The sequence below is a fragment of the Caenorhabditis elegans genome, chromosome IV, assembly GCF_000002985.6.
Source record: "Caenorhabditis elegans chromosome IV".
In the NCBI taxonomy this organism is placed as follows: domain Eukaryota; kingdom Metazoa; phylum Nematoda; class Chromadorea; order Rhabditida; family Rhabditidae; genus Caenorhabditis; species Caenorhabditis elegans.
In genome coordinates this window covers 8,930,365-8,947,715 of record NC_003282.8, presented here as the reverse complement: position 1 = coordinate 8,947,715, position 17,351 = coordinate 8,930,365, and the positions used below count along the sequence as shown (strand labels likewise).

General features: G+C 32.0%; 2 protein-coding genes and 4 non-coding genes across 6 annotated transcripts; 3 read left to right on the top strand and 3 right to left on the bottom strand.

Annotated features, from left to right (window-relative positions):
• 21ur-11902 lies at nucleotides 1-21 on the top strand. The gene has a single exon (NR_056338.1).
• A 7,677-nt stretch (nucleotides 22-7,698) lies between these two features.
• D1046.14 lies at nucleotides 7,699-7,756 on the bottom strand. The gene has a single exon (NR_056337.1). It is a non-coding gene; the product is annotated as an Unclassified non-coding RNA D1046.14 (non-coding RNA).
• Nucleotides 7,704-7,757, top strand: D1046.12. The gene has a single exon (NR_056336.1). It is a non-coding gene; the product is annotated as an Unclassified non-coding RNA D1046.12 (non-coding RNA).
• Nucleotides 7,758-8,929: 1,172 nt separating this feature from the next.
• Nucleotides 8,930-9,006, top strand: D1046.13. Its single transcript, NR_056335.1, has one exon. It is a non-coding gene; the product is annotated as an Unclassified non-coding RNA D1046.13 (non-coding RNA).
• A 1,244-nt stretch (nucleotides 9,007-10,250) lies between these two features.
• Nucleotides 10,251-13,841, bottom strand: D1046.4 (MFS domain-containing protein). Its single transcript, NM_069152.3, has 12 exons — nucleotides 13,694-13,841; nucleotides 12,907-13,109; nucleotides 12,666-12,814; nucleotides 12,313-12,540; nucleotides 11,993-12,120; nucleotides 11,851-11,941; nucleotides 11,649-11,804; nucleotides 11,350-11,492; nucleotides 11,195-11,293; nucleotides 10,942-11,061; nucleotides 10,543-10,732; nucleotides 10,251-10,489 (listed from the first exon to the last, which is right to left on the bottom strand). Exons 1-12 carry the CDS (start codon nucleotides 13,717-13,719, stop codon nucleotides 10,316-10,318), a joined length of 1,707 nt encoding a protein of 568 aa, NP_501553.2. The 5' UTR covers nucleotides 13,720-13,841; the 3' UTR covers nucleotides 10,251-10,315.
• A 1,083-nt stretch (nucleotides 13,842-14,924) lies between these two features.
• Nucleotides 14,925-17,274, bottom strand: slc-25A26 (Mitochondrial carrier protein PET8). Its single transcript, NM_069151.6, has 4 exons — nucleotides 17,116-17,274; nucleotides 16,292-16,655; nucleotides 16,089-16,244; nucleotides 14,925-15,557 (listed from the first exon to the last, which is right to left on the bottom strand). Exons 1-4 carry the CDS (start codon nucleotides 17,271-17,273, stop codon nucleotides 15,426-15,428), a joined length of 810 nt encoding a protein of 269 aa, NP_501552.1. The 5' UTR covers nucleotide 17,274; the 3' UTR covers nucleotides 14,925-15,425.
• Between the last annotated feature and the right edge of the window lie 77 nt (nucleotides 17,275-17,351).

Sequence of the window (17,351 nt, the reverse complement as noted above, 5' to 3'; positions counted from 1 at the left end):
TTTGAAAAGCCATAAAAGATAGACTTTTGAAAACTTGAATCTTGCGAGCGTTTTTATAGACAACTCAAACACGCAATAAACTGGAAACTCTAAAAATCCTTTAAAAAACATGAGTCACAAAAAAGAAAAACATCGCTCGGGTGGAGCAAAAAAAGAATGACCGAGAGTCGTGCATGTGCACTTTTCGAAACATCGGACCATTTCCTTGTCACATGGTATTCCATCCTCACCCCATACCCTTTTCTCAATAAAATAGAAGACAATTAGTCAAGAATGCATGTGACTCTGAAACTGGAGGAGTACTCAATGGTGGTGTCTGTCTAGTCGATAAATTATCCACTTTCTCTCTTTTTTTCCATTCCATGAATCTCTTTCTGACGCTTTTTTATGCACTTTCGGGGGGGGGGGGTGATGGTGGTCTCCGATGTGCTCCATGGAGCACGTGTTTCGGTCATTTTTCATTTGTGTGACATGTGGAAAAATGAGAAAAGATAAAGACGATGAAAGAGAAAATGAGGGAGGAGAAATGTAGAAGATGGGTTCAGAAAAAAAGAAGTTGAATTTCTTTAAAATTGTGGGTTTTTTCTTCTTTGAAATCGTTTTTCATTGATTCGAAAGATAAGTACTGTTTAAATATACGTTCGACTAATTCAGTTTTCTAGACGTATTGCTAAATATTTGAGAACATTTTCTGAACTTCCTTATTCATTTTGAACTACCTAGTTCTTCTCAATTTTCACGAACTTCCGGTGCTCATGGATCTAAATTTCATGCGCTACACTAATTTTTATGTTGTGTGCTTACTTTTTATTTGTTGCGTTATGAAATTTTAGTGGATCAGAGGGAATTTCCTCTCATGGTTCAAAAATCGTCATAACTATTCCAAAGTATGTAAACGAAACTTTCAAATAGAATTCGAAACACCAAAGAAATTATTTTCCAGCCAAACTCCAATGAAAGTCTTATGTATAAGATATTTTTGGGTAAAACAACTCTCATTAATCTTTTATTCGGATAAAGAAACAACTCAGAATTTTAACAATGACCTCTTTTCATATATTGAAACTTTGAAATTTTTGGATTGATTTTTTGTTCGATTTTTCTGAAAAAAGCAAATGTGAGCTTTTTTTCAAAATGAGGTTAAAAGATGAGAGCTCAGACAAAGAACACTTTCGAGAAGTGAAACGATTAGAACAAACACTGAAAACCTACATATTTCGAATATTTTGAAATGAGTGGTTCAATTCCACGTCACAACAAAAGAAGCAAACTTTTCAAATAAAACATCAAATGATATTGAATCAAAAAGAGAAGAATGAACGAAACAAAAAAAGGAAAACAGCTGTGCTTTCAGCATGAAAATTCATGACAAATGGACACATGGAAGAAGATAATAAAAGTTGTTGAAAACTTTTTGTGTTCCGATTCAAAAATTGACAATAAAAATCAACAAAACATCAAACAGAACAGTGGACTTTTCTATGAGATTTTTGATTTCTCAAAAAATCGATTGCGGCGAATATCTAAAGAGCTAGATTTAAATGTCTTTTTGGAAAATGTGTGAGGTTTAAATATCAACTTTCCATTGTTTTTCTTAACTTCCTCATCAATCTTAGAACTTCACTTTTTCCACGAACATCCGATGTGATCAAGGATCTAAATTTCATGCGCTACATTAAATTCTATGTTGTGCGTTTGCTTGTTTTTTTCCATTTGTTGCCTCGTGAAATTAGAGGGTCAGCGGCACTCTTACAGTTCAAATATTATCGTGATTATTCAGAAGTTTGTAAATTTTGAATCGTAAATTTTGAATATTATCAAAAGTTACTAGTAGAAAACATTTTCCTTTTGTTTTCAGAAATGTTTCTTATCTGAAATTTTGTATGACGTCTCCTAGAAAAACAGTAAAATTAAAAAAAAAATGGAACAGTAATTTGTAATATTTGCTCCTAAAACTGATGATCCAGAGATGAACAAAATGTGGAGGTGAAAGTGAGAAAAAACGGTGTGCAAATCGTCGAGCAAACAGAATTCAATTCAAAATGGACACACAAAAATTGGAAAGAAAACTTCGTTTTTTTTCTCTCAAAAACCAATATCAATTCTCTTCCATTTGAAATGAAACTTCATTTGTCAAAGCACAGAGTCATATTGCTTCTGAAAAAAACCAATTATAACCAGAAAGTAAGAGATAAAAGAGATTGAAAAGACGTAGAAAGTTAGAGTCAATAGATGGAGATGAAAAATTGGGGAAGGACGAAAGCAACACACAAAAAAAACGGACAAATCGGAAGAGAAAAGAGCAACTGGAGAGCAATGGAATGAAGAAAAGGGAAGGAAAGGAATATAAACAAACAATCACAAATCGGACAGTGATATGGGAAATGACAGTATTTAGATCATATTTTTAGATTTTTTTGAATTCATCCAAGAATAAACTTTGATCCAAAAATCAGATTGAGATTGGTTTTTGGATCTGGGCACCGAATGATTAGATAAGTTGAAGCGAGTTTCTGTGAAAATTATTTTGAAAAGTTGGAATTAATATTGAAATGTGTATTAAGCACAGAGAAAAAAGGCAAAATTCACTTATTGTGAGTTGTTTTTTTGTGAAATCGTTAATTATTTATTTAAAAATTTATTTATTAGATAATTTTTAAGGTTAGAAATAAGGTATTAGGTAGATTTCAAGATATCTCAAAAGTCAAAAAGTATAAATTTGGAATCGAACTTTCTAGTCTTTTTTTTTGTCATTTCCTTCTTCTCGATATATTGGTAGAGTTCTCCTTTTAGTAAAAAATAAAACAAAAACAGAAGAAAACTGATTTGCCATTTGAAATCTTGACATTTTTGTTTCTATCGACCGGAAAAGGGAAGCATGATATGAGTGGAAAAAGGAAGGAAACATAAGAAAAAGAGCCGAAAGATGTGGCACAGAGAGCACCGCAAAAAATAAAAAAAACACTCACATGAGAAGAGAACTGTAGGCAATGTAAACAAGATGAGCATTGAGCAGCAAATGGAACAAATGTTCCCTTTCTATGATTTTTTGTTCCTTTTGAGCATTTATCTTGAGATTTTTCTATATTATTTTACTCAATAAACATTCATTCAACATTTTCCTATAGCTATCTATGATTTAAATTGACATACCATCCGTCTGGCGTTAGGCGTTATTTTTTCAAAGCTAAATATATTGCGTTCCAGAATTATTATAAAAAATCTTGTGGCCAGTTAGTCAAAAATTCAAAAATGATTAAATCCCCGAAAAAAAAGGAAAATACGGTAACACCGAGAACACTAAATGTCGGATAAACTGAAATAATTTTGAGAAGTCTGTAAAACGAATGTCTGCATATTTAAACAATGATATTTTTCCCAATCTCGGCGAAACAAAACTTCAAGAAAAAGATGACTGTTTCGAGTTCAAGAAGAAATTGGAAAAGGATTCACTATTTTCTCACTAGTAGTGTCAATTATGTGTGTACATCCCGAAGTGTGTATGTACATGGAAAAGTGACCAAAAGAGGAAAAAGATGACACATTTTTGACAGGAAATAGAGACGAATGAAAAGGGAATGAGGTTGCAGATATGTGTAAACGAAAAATAAAAATAATTACTCCGAAACAAAAATTGTTTTCGGCAAAATTATTATTTCAAATGTTTGTCTGACAATTCGTTTCATTTCCTGTTTGAAACTTTGTAATCGAAAGTTCCAATTCTGAAAAAATATACTTGAGTTAGTTTTAAAAAAAATTTTGTTTCCGTTTACAGGTAAGCATCTCGAAAATATTTTCCACGGTATTATTTTTTCTTGTACTTTCTAGAAAACGTATTTTAGAGTTAGTCAGTAATTAATTACAATCTACTACATATTTTTGTATTAACCAGATGTTAATTTTTTATTGAACTTAAACTAAGATTCAAAAATGTCTTCCTGGATTTTCACTTGAAACGAAACAACAGGAAACAATTCACATAAAACTGATAATTCATGTATATTTTAAAACGAATAAAATGGAGAAAAGTTTAACGAGTGAAATGGAGAGAAATAGGCACAATTTGGGGAATACTAGGTACTGCAAAATTGAGTTACTTATTGGTTCCGGAAAGAAATGGGACAGAGAAAGACAGATAGTTGAGGAGGAGAAAAAGAAAACATTTGCACTGTTCCAATAAACAAAAAAAGCTTCTGGGAAGACAGCATGATTTTACGTGATTATCATAGTTTTCCGGAGGTTATATACATGAAAATGGCAAGAAGTGTCATCTTTCTTGCAAACTTCTCCACTTTTCTTATGCTAATTTCCACATTTGTTTGCACCGTTCTCAACGCTACAGGTATGCTCAGTGTTTTTTTTTAAGTTTGAGCTTTATGCTGGGAAGGTGGAGGAAACTGCCGTGGGAATATAAGGTTTAGATTAGAAAGGTTTCATATGAAACATTATCTCATGAAAGTGAATTTTCATAAGAGCTATAAACTCTTACAAAAGAAATGACGCCCTGTGTTTTAGTACTGTAATCCATCATCTTCACACCAAATAAAAGACAATCGGGTGGAGGAGATGAAAATGTGAGAAATAGAGAAATGATGAAAGACAGTTTCCGACGACCCGTTTCTGACCCAATAGTACATGGGAAAAAACGAAAATGACCACAAAAGGAAAGTGATTTTAATATTCATTGAGTAATTCGTTTAATTTGCACAGATTTTTTATACATTATCATGGAAATTTAGAACAATTTAATAATCATTAGTTAAATACTAGTTAAGCTAGATATGTAGTTATGTGTGTTTCTTTTGAAAAAAAGCTTTAAATGGAAACACTCAAGGTTGTTATGTATTTCTGTAAAATATGAGCATTTCAAAAAAGGCCAATTTAATGACATTTCGGAAATGATAAATGACAGGGTATGGGGAGTGTCCAAATCAAAAGTTCTCCTTTTTTCCTAATTCTTCAATCAAAATAATGGGAGAACGGTTAGTGTTCTCAAGGAGATTGTCTTTGAATGTGATTTTATGGCAGATTTAATTGGAATTTCAATTCAAATTTCGCTGGTTTGAAACTTGAAATTTTTGAACACAATCACCCATAGAATGGAAGCTCTCAGACATTTTTTGTTTCTCCTTGTCAAGCAAAAATTTAAAACTTGGATGCTTGTTGACAGCACGAAAATATTTTTTTAAAAAACCAATAATAGGAGGAAAATACTTTTTTAATTTGCATTTTGTTTCCATTTCAGTAAATTTTTATAATGTTTGAAACGAAATTTTGACAGAGCCGTATACAGCTAAAACAAATTATTTATTGTAATGAAGTTATGGAAAAATGTCCCAAAATCCATTAAAGCTTTATAAGAATACGAAAGTTTTATAAATTAGAATAAACAAGCTTTTAACTAACTTTTTGTAAAATTTCAAAGATTCATAAACTTTCACCTCAATAAAAAATGTGATAAAAGTCTAGATATTATCCTCAAAAAAGTGGGAATAAAAACCAGTAAGTGTGTGGTGGATTCCAGTTTTCTTGAAAGATTGAAACATAAAAAATAACTGATAATTATCCGTCATTTCCCTTCATTTAATTGTCGCCCTCTTCTTCCCGTCTAGTTATTTTCTAATATTACACATTGCAATTCTACCGTAAAATTGAATTGAATATGAAAAGGAAATTGAATAAGAAATTGATAGTGAGGGAAAAAACAAAGTGAGGTGACTGACTAAAAACAACAACATCTGGTCAATGACAGGTCATTTTTTTGTATCGGTTTATGATTTTGATTTTAAAATTTTAGAAGGGACTAAACACATTAAACACCTGTTGAAATGTTGGAAAATGTGTTGAATTGAGAGCTCGTAAAACCAGAAAAAAGAAGTGCCGAATGTTTTGAAAATGTAATATTGGAAGGAAACATTCGTTAAGATAAAAGAGAGGAAAGGGAAGATTAATTGGAAAGATTTTCGATGATTTCTCGATAAATGTATGTAGTTAGATTTATTGAAGGAGCAGGTGTTTTATTGAAAATAAAAATAGAGTGTCTAATGTCAATTTTTATTTTATGAATTACCTGGAGTAGCTTGGGAAACTGTTAACAATACCTAGTTAAAGTTGTATTTTTACCTAGTTAAAGTTGTATTTTTTTTTTTTACAATACCTAGTTAAAGTTGTATTTTTTTAGTTCAATTGTATTTTTTGGCAATCACTCAATTTTCGCTTTAAAAAAAATTATCAAACATATTTTGTGAAAAATTTGGCAGTCAATACTTTGAGAGCCATTTTCAAAGGCAAAAATTGCACTGGTTTCCCCTATCTTTGAAGCTTAGAACATAATGGTAACTATCTAAAAACTGAGAAAAAACGGAAATTCCAGAAGTGCTCAGAAAGTCATGGGACATGTGTCAAGCTGAAAACCACTTGTGAAACGTAGGTGACAGCTTCCGTGTTAAGAAAAAATGGCTCGTAGATATTCTGATGAATGTGTCTGAGAAACGGAAAGGCACACATAAAAAGAAGAGGAAGAGGCGAAAAATAGAAGAAGACGTGTTGCTTGTTGGCACAAAAAACATGGAAAGATAAGTGAGAGATTAGAGGAGATGAAGAGACACAGATAGACGAAGAGAACAATATGTTGTTGCGTTGCGCGGATAATCACTCTTTTTCTCTGAATGCCCATACAACTTTTCAAATTTTTCTGAAATTCCTGAATAAATTTCCAAATGATTTTCGGTAGGACTCTGAGTAGGGCAACATGCTTTTGAAAGTACAATCTTTTATTTTTCGAAATCACAGAATCCATCACGAGCCCAAAAGTTGTTTTACTTGACGCAAATTATTGAACTGTTTTATGTGTTGTCAACAAGTAAAACTAAAAACTTTGACTACAATATTATATGAATGCCTCATCACAAAACATAAAAATAAAAAAGTATGTGCGTAGTTACTCATTTGTTTGTGAAAATAGAAAAGGTTTTCTATAGTACTCTCAGATTGAAAAAGACGTCAGTTACACTGGACAAAGATCCATCTTTTGATGATCTACGTTTGGTTAAGGGAATGACACTTGGTTATTTTTTGTTATTAAAATTGATAATAAGTAATTCCTATTCAAAAACCTTGAGGAAAAGTAGGGACTCTGGCAATTCTGTGTGAGGACATGTAGTTCTCAAGTTATCGTTGGTTTTTCAAGTCGGTCACACGTGATAATTGCAAATTTTCTGATGAATGAAAGTAAAATATTGAGAAAATTTTCAACGATGAAAAATATATAATCTTGTAGGAATTTATCGTTCTCTGTGTGTGTTCTCATTTTCATTGATACAAATCCGGCGAACATAAAAAAAAAATAGAACGAAACGAGAACGGATCTATTATTGTTATTATTATTATTATAAGAATAGAACAGAATAGGAGTGAGAAAGATGAAGAAAACATCTGGAGTAGTAACATATCTCAAGGGATTCCTTTTTTATCGAAAAAGAAGGAACACTCCAGATGGAAGAATTATCTTTTGTGTTCGTTTATTCTACCGTTCGCTTATTTCATATATCAAAAGGAAATGACACAATTCTGAGAAATATAAAGGAATTCAACTTTAGATTTTGAAATAAAGTAGGACTTTTATAGAAAATTTTCAGAATATTAATTTTGAATTTGAATTTATTTTTATATATTTTTGATTGAGAAAAAAAACGTCAGTGACTGAGAGAGAGAGAGAGAGAGAGAGAGAGAGAGAGAGAGAGAGAGAGAGAGGAGACCAAAAATAATAAAAAATATGATTATTTTGGAAACTATGTATTGTCTGAAAAATTATTTCAATAATTTTAAGTATTGATATCATGAACCTACACTTTTTTTGAAAACTAGTACTTCTTCAGACTTTTCTTTTTTTGCGCGGAGGGGGGGGGGGGGGGTCATTCAATTGCAGTGATACTTCACAAAATATCTAAATACATGTTTTTTTAAAATCAAAGTGCCATGAAGCAGGAAAAATCCTCGCTTTGAAATGTACTTTTCAAAGATTAAGTAATTCCTGCAACATCAAAAAACCAAATGTCTTCTCCTTTTTCTTTATCCTTCTTTCACATTTCTCTCATTAAATATGCATTATATTTGCATTACAAAAAGATGAAGAGAACACGTATACCTAATTTTGAACCAAACATTGTTTTCAATAAGAACTTACTGAGTTCTCCGACAAGAAGCCAAATGTTTCAACTTTTCAAGCAAACAGAAATTAATTTTAAACTCCAGGGTATTTAAAGTAAAAATAATAAAAACTCCAAAAAATATAACAAATTATAATGAAAAGGTGTGAAATGATTGAAATAAATAAATGAACGATTAAACGGAGAATCGAAAAGATAACAGTTGGATAATCGGGAGGAGGTTGGGATAAGCGTGTCTCTTTATTTCGCCACTACGTAAATAGATGAACGATTTGATTTAAATTGACAGCCGAATCAAAACGGAACGCATTTTAGAGAGAAGCTTGCAAAATGAACTATTTTCACTTTTGTTGGGGATGGGAAAATGTCTATTAAACTTTGATGAGTAGATTTTTAAAGTCTACAATTTCATACAGACGTACCACAAAAAAACAACTCTAAAAACAAGATTTTTGCGAATACCTATGTCTAATCTTTTTTGGATTTCTTCCAAAATATTTCCAGAATTTTAAAATAAAATTTCCATCTTCCGCGCCAACATAAAGCGGCAATAAAAAACAACGAAAAGACTTGTTGTGGTATCACTTGGTGAATTACGAATAGGATCTACAAACATATTTTCGGAATTTTAATTTTTACCTTATGCAAAAATTGAGGGGATGTCAAAAAAACCAAAACATCAATAATAAAAACCAGAAAAAACCAAAAGAGCAATGTCTAAAACAAAGCAGGAAACAATAACAAGAACATAAACCGGGGGAGGTTTCGTTTTCATTGTTGGGTGTGAGTATGTTCAATTTCCAAAACAGGAAACCACTAGTCGCATCGAATTACCATCTGAAGAAGAGAAAGAGAGCAGGGGACATTTCAATTGGAAAAGGACAGAAAGAAAGAAAGAGATACATCTTGTATTTGAACATTTCAATGAATTATTCATATCTTGTTAAGAATTTAACAATTTGTATGAGAACCATTCAACAGGTCGTTTTGGTTAATGGGATTAATATGTAGGGATATTTGAATCTTTATTAAATTTTAGAAAATTGGAAAAAAAGATATATCTATAGTTTTCTTTAATTTTCTTAGTTTTCCCAATCCGAAGCTCAATTCAACATTATCGAATATACGTATAATTAACCAAATAAACTTATTCAGGAATAAAATAAACTAGAATAATTGGACCAACCAATAAGGCTCATAATGTTTGCATATTCACGAAGTTGAATATTCAATTAGCTACACTTTCAAGGTATTTGCATATGTATACAAATACAATAATCATGGAATTTCACTTTGTAGAAATTACGAAAAGATAACAATTGAAAGTATTTTGGAAATTAAAAATTCATTCCCCAGTAAAAACAATTTCTTACCGAAGATTAATGAATTGATACTGTGGGCAATAAATCTGTGATTTAAATGTAATCTTATAATTCGCAAATTCTGATTTTCATAGAATACAGAATAAAATATAAACATTTCAAGACCAGATTTTTTTCATAAATTTTACAAAAGCGTACAGATTCTGCTAGATCGTACAGTTCATATTGTTCCGGTGAGTCACTAGCTAACAGGCGTCGACCTGTCTTAATCATCATCAACTACATACATCCCAATTTTACAATAAAATATTTCTATTTTTGGTTGCATAATTTGCTATACATGATAAACATACAGTGCGCAAAAACAACTTGAATGAAAATACTCTATCCAAAATTTCTATCAAATCTATTAGATATAACTAAAACGTAAAGCTTGGTACGAAACAAAACACATAACTCTTGATTTTCTACGGAAATAGCCACTTCTCGCAGTGTTTCAAGTGCTTTTACTCTTCATTACTCTATTTTTTTCTAATATTTGTACACATATCACTTTTTGTCAATTACTTGTATATTATACTTAACAACTGTTTACATTATTTTTCTTTCAACAATTGTTTTCGGTTAGACAAAAAAATTTTATATATGTATGATTTTTAAAAGAAGGACATTATGTTTCTTTTTTCAGAAACAAAAACCAAGATTGGCGGATCCTTGGTCATTATTAAATATAATTTGAAGTTGATTTTATGGAATGTACACTAAATTTTTTTTAAATATTTATTCTACATTAGTTTCTTGTTATTGACTATAAGTCGTGTTCAATTAAAATCTTGTAACTGTCAGAGTATCTTCTTGATTCTGCTGCAAAAGTTCATCAAACATTTTTCTCGTCGGAATAACTTCACTTTCATTTGATGGATGAATTCTAGCGTCAATTCCATGTTTTTTGCAAGTATCACATCGATCCAATCCACGAGATATTATTGAAACCACTATCTGAAAGAATTTTCATAGGTTAAAAATATCTTTAAAATACTATTTCAGTGTACCTCATCATCAAAAGAAGTAGAAAATTGACATGGTCTTGGATGTGACACTGGTGCAATATCTTCGGGACGAGGAGGTTGTGGTGGTTCAACAGGTATCACTATATCCCAATCTGATTTTTCAAACTGGAATGTTAGCCAAAATAATATAACGGAGCCAATGAGAAGAACAGCGAATACGAGCCAGATCCATCTGAATAAATAAAAAAGTTTTAGTCACACATTATTTTTTTTTTCTATTTTTCAAAACCTGCATTTTTAAAAATTTTATTGTAGATAGCTATTTGCTGTTTGAACTTTAGAAATCGCGGAAAATATAATTTTAATGAACGTTGCACTTTTCTATAAGCTGGCAATAAAATAATCGATACTTGGCCACTTTCTCAAACATAAATTGCTTACCTCCAATTATTCCATGACTCTGTGTTTCTTCCAAGGACCAATGGAAGAATATTTGATGCAAAGGATCCAAAATAAAAAAGAACGACGTGAATTCGAACCATTACTGGGAGGTAGTACTTGCTGAAATTTCATCATTCCTCAAGTTTGGTAAGGCTCAAAAAATACTTATCGAATAACTAAGCTGAAACTGTAAATTATAAACAATACATTTTTTCAATAACTGAAAAAACGTGAAATAGTTTCTCACACTTACTTGCTGATAATATTTGAGCTTTTAAAAACTGATGGCCAAGTTAGAGAAAGGAATGCAAAAATGGCAGCGTATAAGATCAATTGAATGTCAAAATGGAATCTGCAAAAAAATATAACTGTACATGCATGGTATTATATTTCAAAAAAAGTTCTCACTTGGTAACAAAGAGCGTGATCATAATCACAGCTGAACCGGCAAAACTGGAAAATTGCAAAAATTTGATTGAATAGATGTTCGTGAGCAATGGATTTTTTTCGAATATTCGAGATATGAAGATTTTAAGAATTAGATGTACAATCTGAAAATATGTATAAGAAATTTTAAGAGTTATTGCATTTTTCCTTCAAAAATACAAATCTGGTAAAATACTTCGAAAATTGAACATTTCTTCAATTTTAAATGTTTTTTCCAGACTATTATAGTTTAGACGAAGAAACGTAAAATTTGAAATTACAATAATCAGAGAAACGGTCCATGCAGTTTTCTCAACTGATTGTTCCATAATATCGTACAGGTATGAAGGAAGATATTGAACAAAAAATGAAAATGTCATAAAATATATAAAAATGGAGAAGCACACAGATTGGAATTGATGACAAAGAAACATTTTCTGAAATAAATAATTACATCTGAAGTTATCAAAAAAAACTTCCTACTTTATAATCAATATTCCCTCGGACTGCTTCATTTCTTTGTATCTTTTGTAGTTCGTTATCCGATACATTTGCATGCCGAATTGGGGTTTCTCTGAACAAATTGTTAGAATATATTTCATTTATAAAAACTGTGGTAGCTTACTTATAAAAATAGAAAAAGACAGTTGTAACGATGCAACTGAAAATTGATTGAAAATAGAAGATTACTGGCCACCCAACGAAAGTTTTTGAGATGTATGCAGCAATTGGGTAAAGAGCGGCGGGAGAGATCTGAAATTTTGTCGTTCTTTAAACATTGTATTATTGAATCTTAACTTCGAAATTTGAAAATCATTTCCGCTTTTTCGTTTCAAATTATTCTATTCCCCACTTCAAATTTAATTTCCGGTTCACAATTGGCATTATAACGATATTTACCCCCGACAGAGCCCCGCTTGACCTATTGAAAAGACACACTCTGACCTGTTGAAAAGTGAATAGAACAAGAAAACAGAAGTGATCATTCTTCCGTGTTGACCACTTTCGAATGACACTTGGCACAAGTAGAAGAGCCGATGGAGCAGTGGCACCGAGCAGGAATTGACACGTGGCAACATATGGGAACCCGAAAAATATAGACCATGGGAGGAAAGCAGTGAGGAATGTTGAAATGAGGCAAGTAGTTGAACAGATGCGACGGTAACCGAATTTCTGAAAATTTCATTACAAACGGATAGCATTCATTTCAGAAAATCGATTAAAAATGTTGAGAATGCGTTTACATATGATAACATACTAGATTAATGTTTATTTAAATGATCAGAAAAGAGACGTACCATAATTAACATCCAAGTAGGATACATTGCAAGTAAAGATCCCAATGGTGACATCATAAACATAATACTCTGTTTAATTGAACTAAATGTGAACCATATTGATCGGAAATCGTTCATACTTGTTGCAATTGCTTCACGGAGAACTTCATCTAAAGTTGAATAGTTTTTAAACTTTATTTTTATTTTATAATGCCAAGTGACACTACTTTCCAAAACAATTTAGATTCATGTCTCAACTTACAATCATTATGAGATCCATTGAACATCGTGCTAATCTTCTCTTCTGACATACAAATCACTGAGAAATTGATTAGAATTGTGTTACTGTAGACAGTAGCATTTAGAAGAATAACAAGGAGAAGTAGAAGGAAACGAGTACGATGAAGAAATGATTTATAGGCGGGAAGATGATCATTGGTGCAACGAGTTGCAGAGAAGATTGGGCTGAAAATTTATTAAAATTAAAGTTTAAAAATTTATTTCTTGAAGTATGTATAATATAAAGCATACTTTTATATGATAATGCTTGTTCAATAAAAAAGAGCCCAACGTATTTTATTGAACTTTCGTTGGTTCTGAAACAATCGTGATTCACATCTAGTTAAAAAAAAACCAGCTGACCAGTAAAGCAGAATTATGAGGGTTTACAAATATTTTGCAATGATTGAAATAATTATTCTAGGAAAACAATTTCGATATATACTTTTCCCTTCGTCTCGACCAAAAAGCTTTTGCAGTGTCGAAATCTTGCTGAAGGTTTTTTCTTGCTAAAGATTTCCAACTACGATATTGCCACCCTTTCGCTCCTGTTACAATGGATGTCAAAGTTTTTACATAAATTTGAAACGATACATGAAAACTTAAGCTAAAAAATTGATAAGTGTTGGTTTCAAATTTTCAAGACTTCGCTGCGGTTGCAAAAAATTCTTAGAAACTCAGAAACTCTGAAGATTTAATGACTTAAAAATCTGAATTCAAAAGTGTTCATCGTTGGTTTTCTATTTTATAACTTTCTTCTGAAAACTCACGTTTTAAGATTATCCGCCGTAATCATCTCGTTCGGCTGTTCGTCTTCCAAAAATCATCGATTTTGCCAACAACCTGAACAGGAAAAGCTTTCGAAATTTCGAATACGGAAAGAGCAGCCTATTGAAATGGAAGGGGTGATGGTGTTTCGGGTATTATTTGAATAGACCGTGTCACCTATTTTTCGGTTTTTCGATCGAAGCGGACAGAAAAAAGGGTTGGAGAAGAAGAATGCGTAAAACATGTAAATTTGTGTACAATTCCGTTTTGAAGTGAGAGAATGTGAAAAATTGAAGAGAATGGTTGCAGATGAATCATCCTGAAACTCACCCTTCTGTTTCTCTATTCTGCTTGTTTTTAATATTTGAACTACTTTATAGTTGATAACTCGTGATCAGTGATAAAAATTAATCATAGTTTAGATTTTCCAGTAAATTTCTATGCAGGCACAAACTCACCTCGCCTTCAAGGCAACCTACGCCTACCTCTTGCCACAAGAACCTACGGCTGAAGAAAACGTGAATGTTTTCCCTATTTGAGCTTAATTGAAATAAGAGAAGTAGAGTTCACACCAGGACTCACGATGAAATTATTTTTCATTATTCCTGAACATCTTAATGAACGATAAGCCCACATAGATAATTTACTACGTTGTACTATTTTGCTACGGACGTATTTTTACTACGTTATCCCATTTTATATTCTAGATATGAAAAAGAGTTTTTTTTTTAATACATTTTCATATCGTTTTTTTTTATTTTCTAGAAATTTATTCAATACGACGAAATGATCAGAACTTATTATGAACATTTGGCTAGATATAAAAAAACACGATATAATCTCTTGTTCTCTTGTAAAAATTCCAGAAACAATAAACAGTATTTGCCGGTTTTCACTATCTGTAATCATCGCTATAGTTTCTCACTATAGTATACTTCTCATAAGATTAATGAGATTACTTCTGAAATGCTCATAGTGGCTTCTCAGAAGCTTGAAGTAGTAATCTCAGAAGTAATCTCATTCAACGTAGTAACAGATCTAAATGCGGAACATGTACAGCATATATTATGCCAGAATTATGTCTAATGACTTAAAATCTGCCAAATCCATGTTTCAAGATTACAAAAGTTTTTTACAATAAACTTTTCAGAAATTTTCGATATTCTTTGGATTATAAAATTCAGCACTATTTTGTGAGTTTTTAAATTGTGTAGACTTGTGCCAACAACTAAAAATTGCTTTAGCTTTCATTTTAAAAATATAAATTTTAATAAAGAAAACAAAATAAAAACAGAAACAATGCGCTAAAAATTTATGTAGATACACGAGAACAGTAAAAGAAGGGGGACAAAGTCATCAATCCAAAAACTGGTCCTATATAATCTGAAAAAAAGAGAACATCTATATGAATAGACTAGTCGTTTTCAATATTCTGAAACTATTTTTGTGCAGAAACCGAAAATCAGTTTTCTGCAAAAATGGATTTTATCAAAAGATATGAAGGGAAAACAATCAAAAGTCGGAAGAAAAATGGAGGAAAAAGAACAATTTGAGTGATGTGGTATGTGTTCAGAAAGTATTGGGAGGAAAAATGAGAATGTGACTCAATCCAGATGGACTGATGAAAATTGATTGATAAAAAGAACAGACAGGGCAATCCTAGAGTAACAGGGAAAAAATAAAATAGAAACAACTAGAGAGGATCTAGAACTAAACCAACAATATAAATGATGACTAATCTAAAAATTTGGTAAAATGCATTGCTGTTTCATAGGCACCGAAGAAAACAAAACCACCGCCTGAAATCCACATTACACGAGGTACGACTCCAGAATAAAGCCCACGTACTCCATTTGATGTGTACACCTGAAATTAAAAAGAAATGGTTGGATAGAGGATAATTAGTTCAATTCTTAAAGCGATTTATTAAGGTGATAGATAAGCTTTGCCGCTTTTTCGCCAAAACTTTTATATGGTAGTTATGGAAAACTGTGAGTCAGGAGTGGGCGGCCATTGCCGTTCGGCAAATTGCTGGTTTGCCGATTTGCCGGAATTTTTGATTATCGGCAAATTGCCGATTTGCCGTTTGCCAAACATCAATTTGCCTGCCTTTTTAAAAAATGTTCCGTTTTTTCTAGATATTTTCGTAGAATTTTCTTATTTTTCAAAATAGATTTAAGAACATTCATAGGATGCGTACAATTTTGCCGATTAAAATTGAAATTCTGAAATTTCCAAAAAGAATGTACAAACCACAATTTGCCGAAAATCTTCGGTAAATGTCGTTTTTCCGCCAAAATTGGCAAATCGGCAAATTAATATAGGCAACTTAATATGTACACAACTGAAATTGGCAATAAATTTGATTCTTTCAACTGTTTTATTCTTCAGACTCACCTCTTTTAATGTGCTCAAAATACCAGGAGCTGGACCGTTTTTTGTGAGCATGATACGTGTCTTTGCCACGTCTAATGGTGTCGTTAAACCAGCTGCAATAAATCCAGCTACACTTCCACAAGCAGCTCCTTCCAATGGACTACAACGACCTGATTCCTGAAATATTTTGTGATTGTAGATTAAGATATTTAAAAAAAACTAACTTTTTTATTTGCCACTGCCCTCTTCAAAGCTTCCCAAATAGGAAACTGGATAATTGAAAAAGGAATTTCTCGAGCCACAGTGCTACCGTATCCTCGATAGAATCCACGTATTCCTTTAGTTTCCATTATTTCTTTGCATATTAACGTCAGTCGTTCATTTTTATTAACTTGTCCTCTTTGCTTACAAAGCTCTGTTGGTACTCTTACAGCACATGCTGCAATTTCAGCCAAACTTGCAGAAACAGCATCCACAAGAGCATTTCTTTCTTCAATTACTTGTTTCATTTGTCCATTAATGTATTTGTAAGTGAGGAAGAAAATGGCAGCTCCGGGTGCTGAGCCAACTAATACTGAGATCATTCCCCTGAAATAGAGAATCTAATCTACAGCTATTATGCAGAAAACTCAGAAAAATGCCGCTTTTGAAATCGGCGCTCCGGCCACGAGCTATGGGTCTCGTTAGGTATTCGGCGGCAAAACCGTGAATCAAACGTTTTCGATGAGTTTCACCGATTTTTGACTTTTAAAAGCTTTTTGGTTATGTTTCCAGATATGTTTAATGAGGTTTATGCCAAAATTGATTAAAAAAAGAAAATTACTTGAAAATTGGTGAAATTGGCAAAACTACTTTAAAACGTTTGGATTTACAGATTTGCCGCCAAATACCTAACGAGACCCTAGGTTCGGGGGCGGAGCGTTTTGTTTCCATTTCGAAAGTTTATTTTCTGCGTCCTCATTTATCTGAATTTTTGAATTTAATTTTGGGTTAAGCTCTCAAATGTCCGAAAACCAACTAATTATATCCATTTTTTCCAAGTATTCACCTATAAATATCTTTAAAACCTCCAGCTGCAATGAATCCTTGTTTAGATTGCATTCTTGATTTAATTGTATCCAATGGATATAATCCAATATCAACTGCTAAACCAGCTGTCGCCCCACACACGAGCCATCGTACCACCGATCCTTCTTCTGATGGCATCCTAAATTACTCCATATTTAAAATATCCAATTCATTCTAGAGGTACTACATCAGTCGACAAATTCGACTTCATGGGAA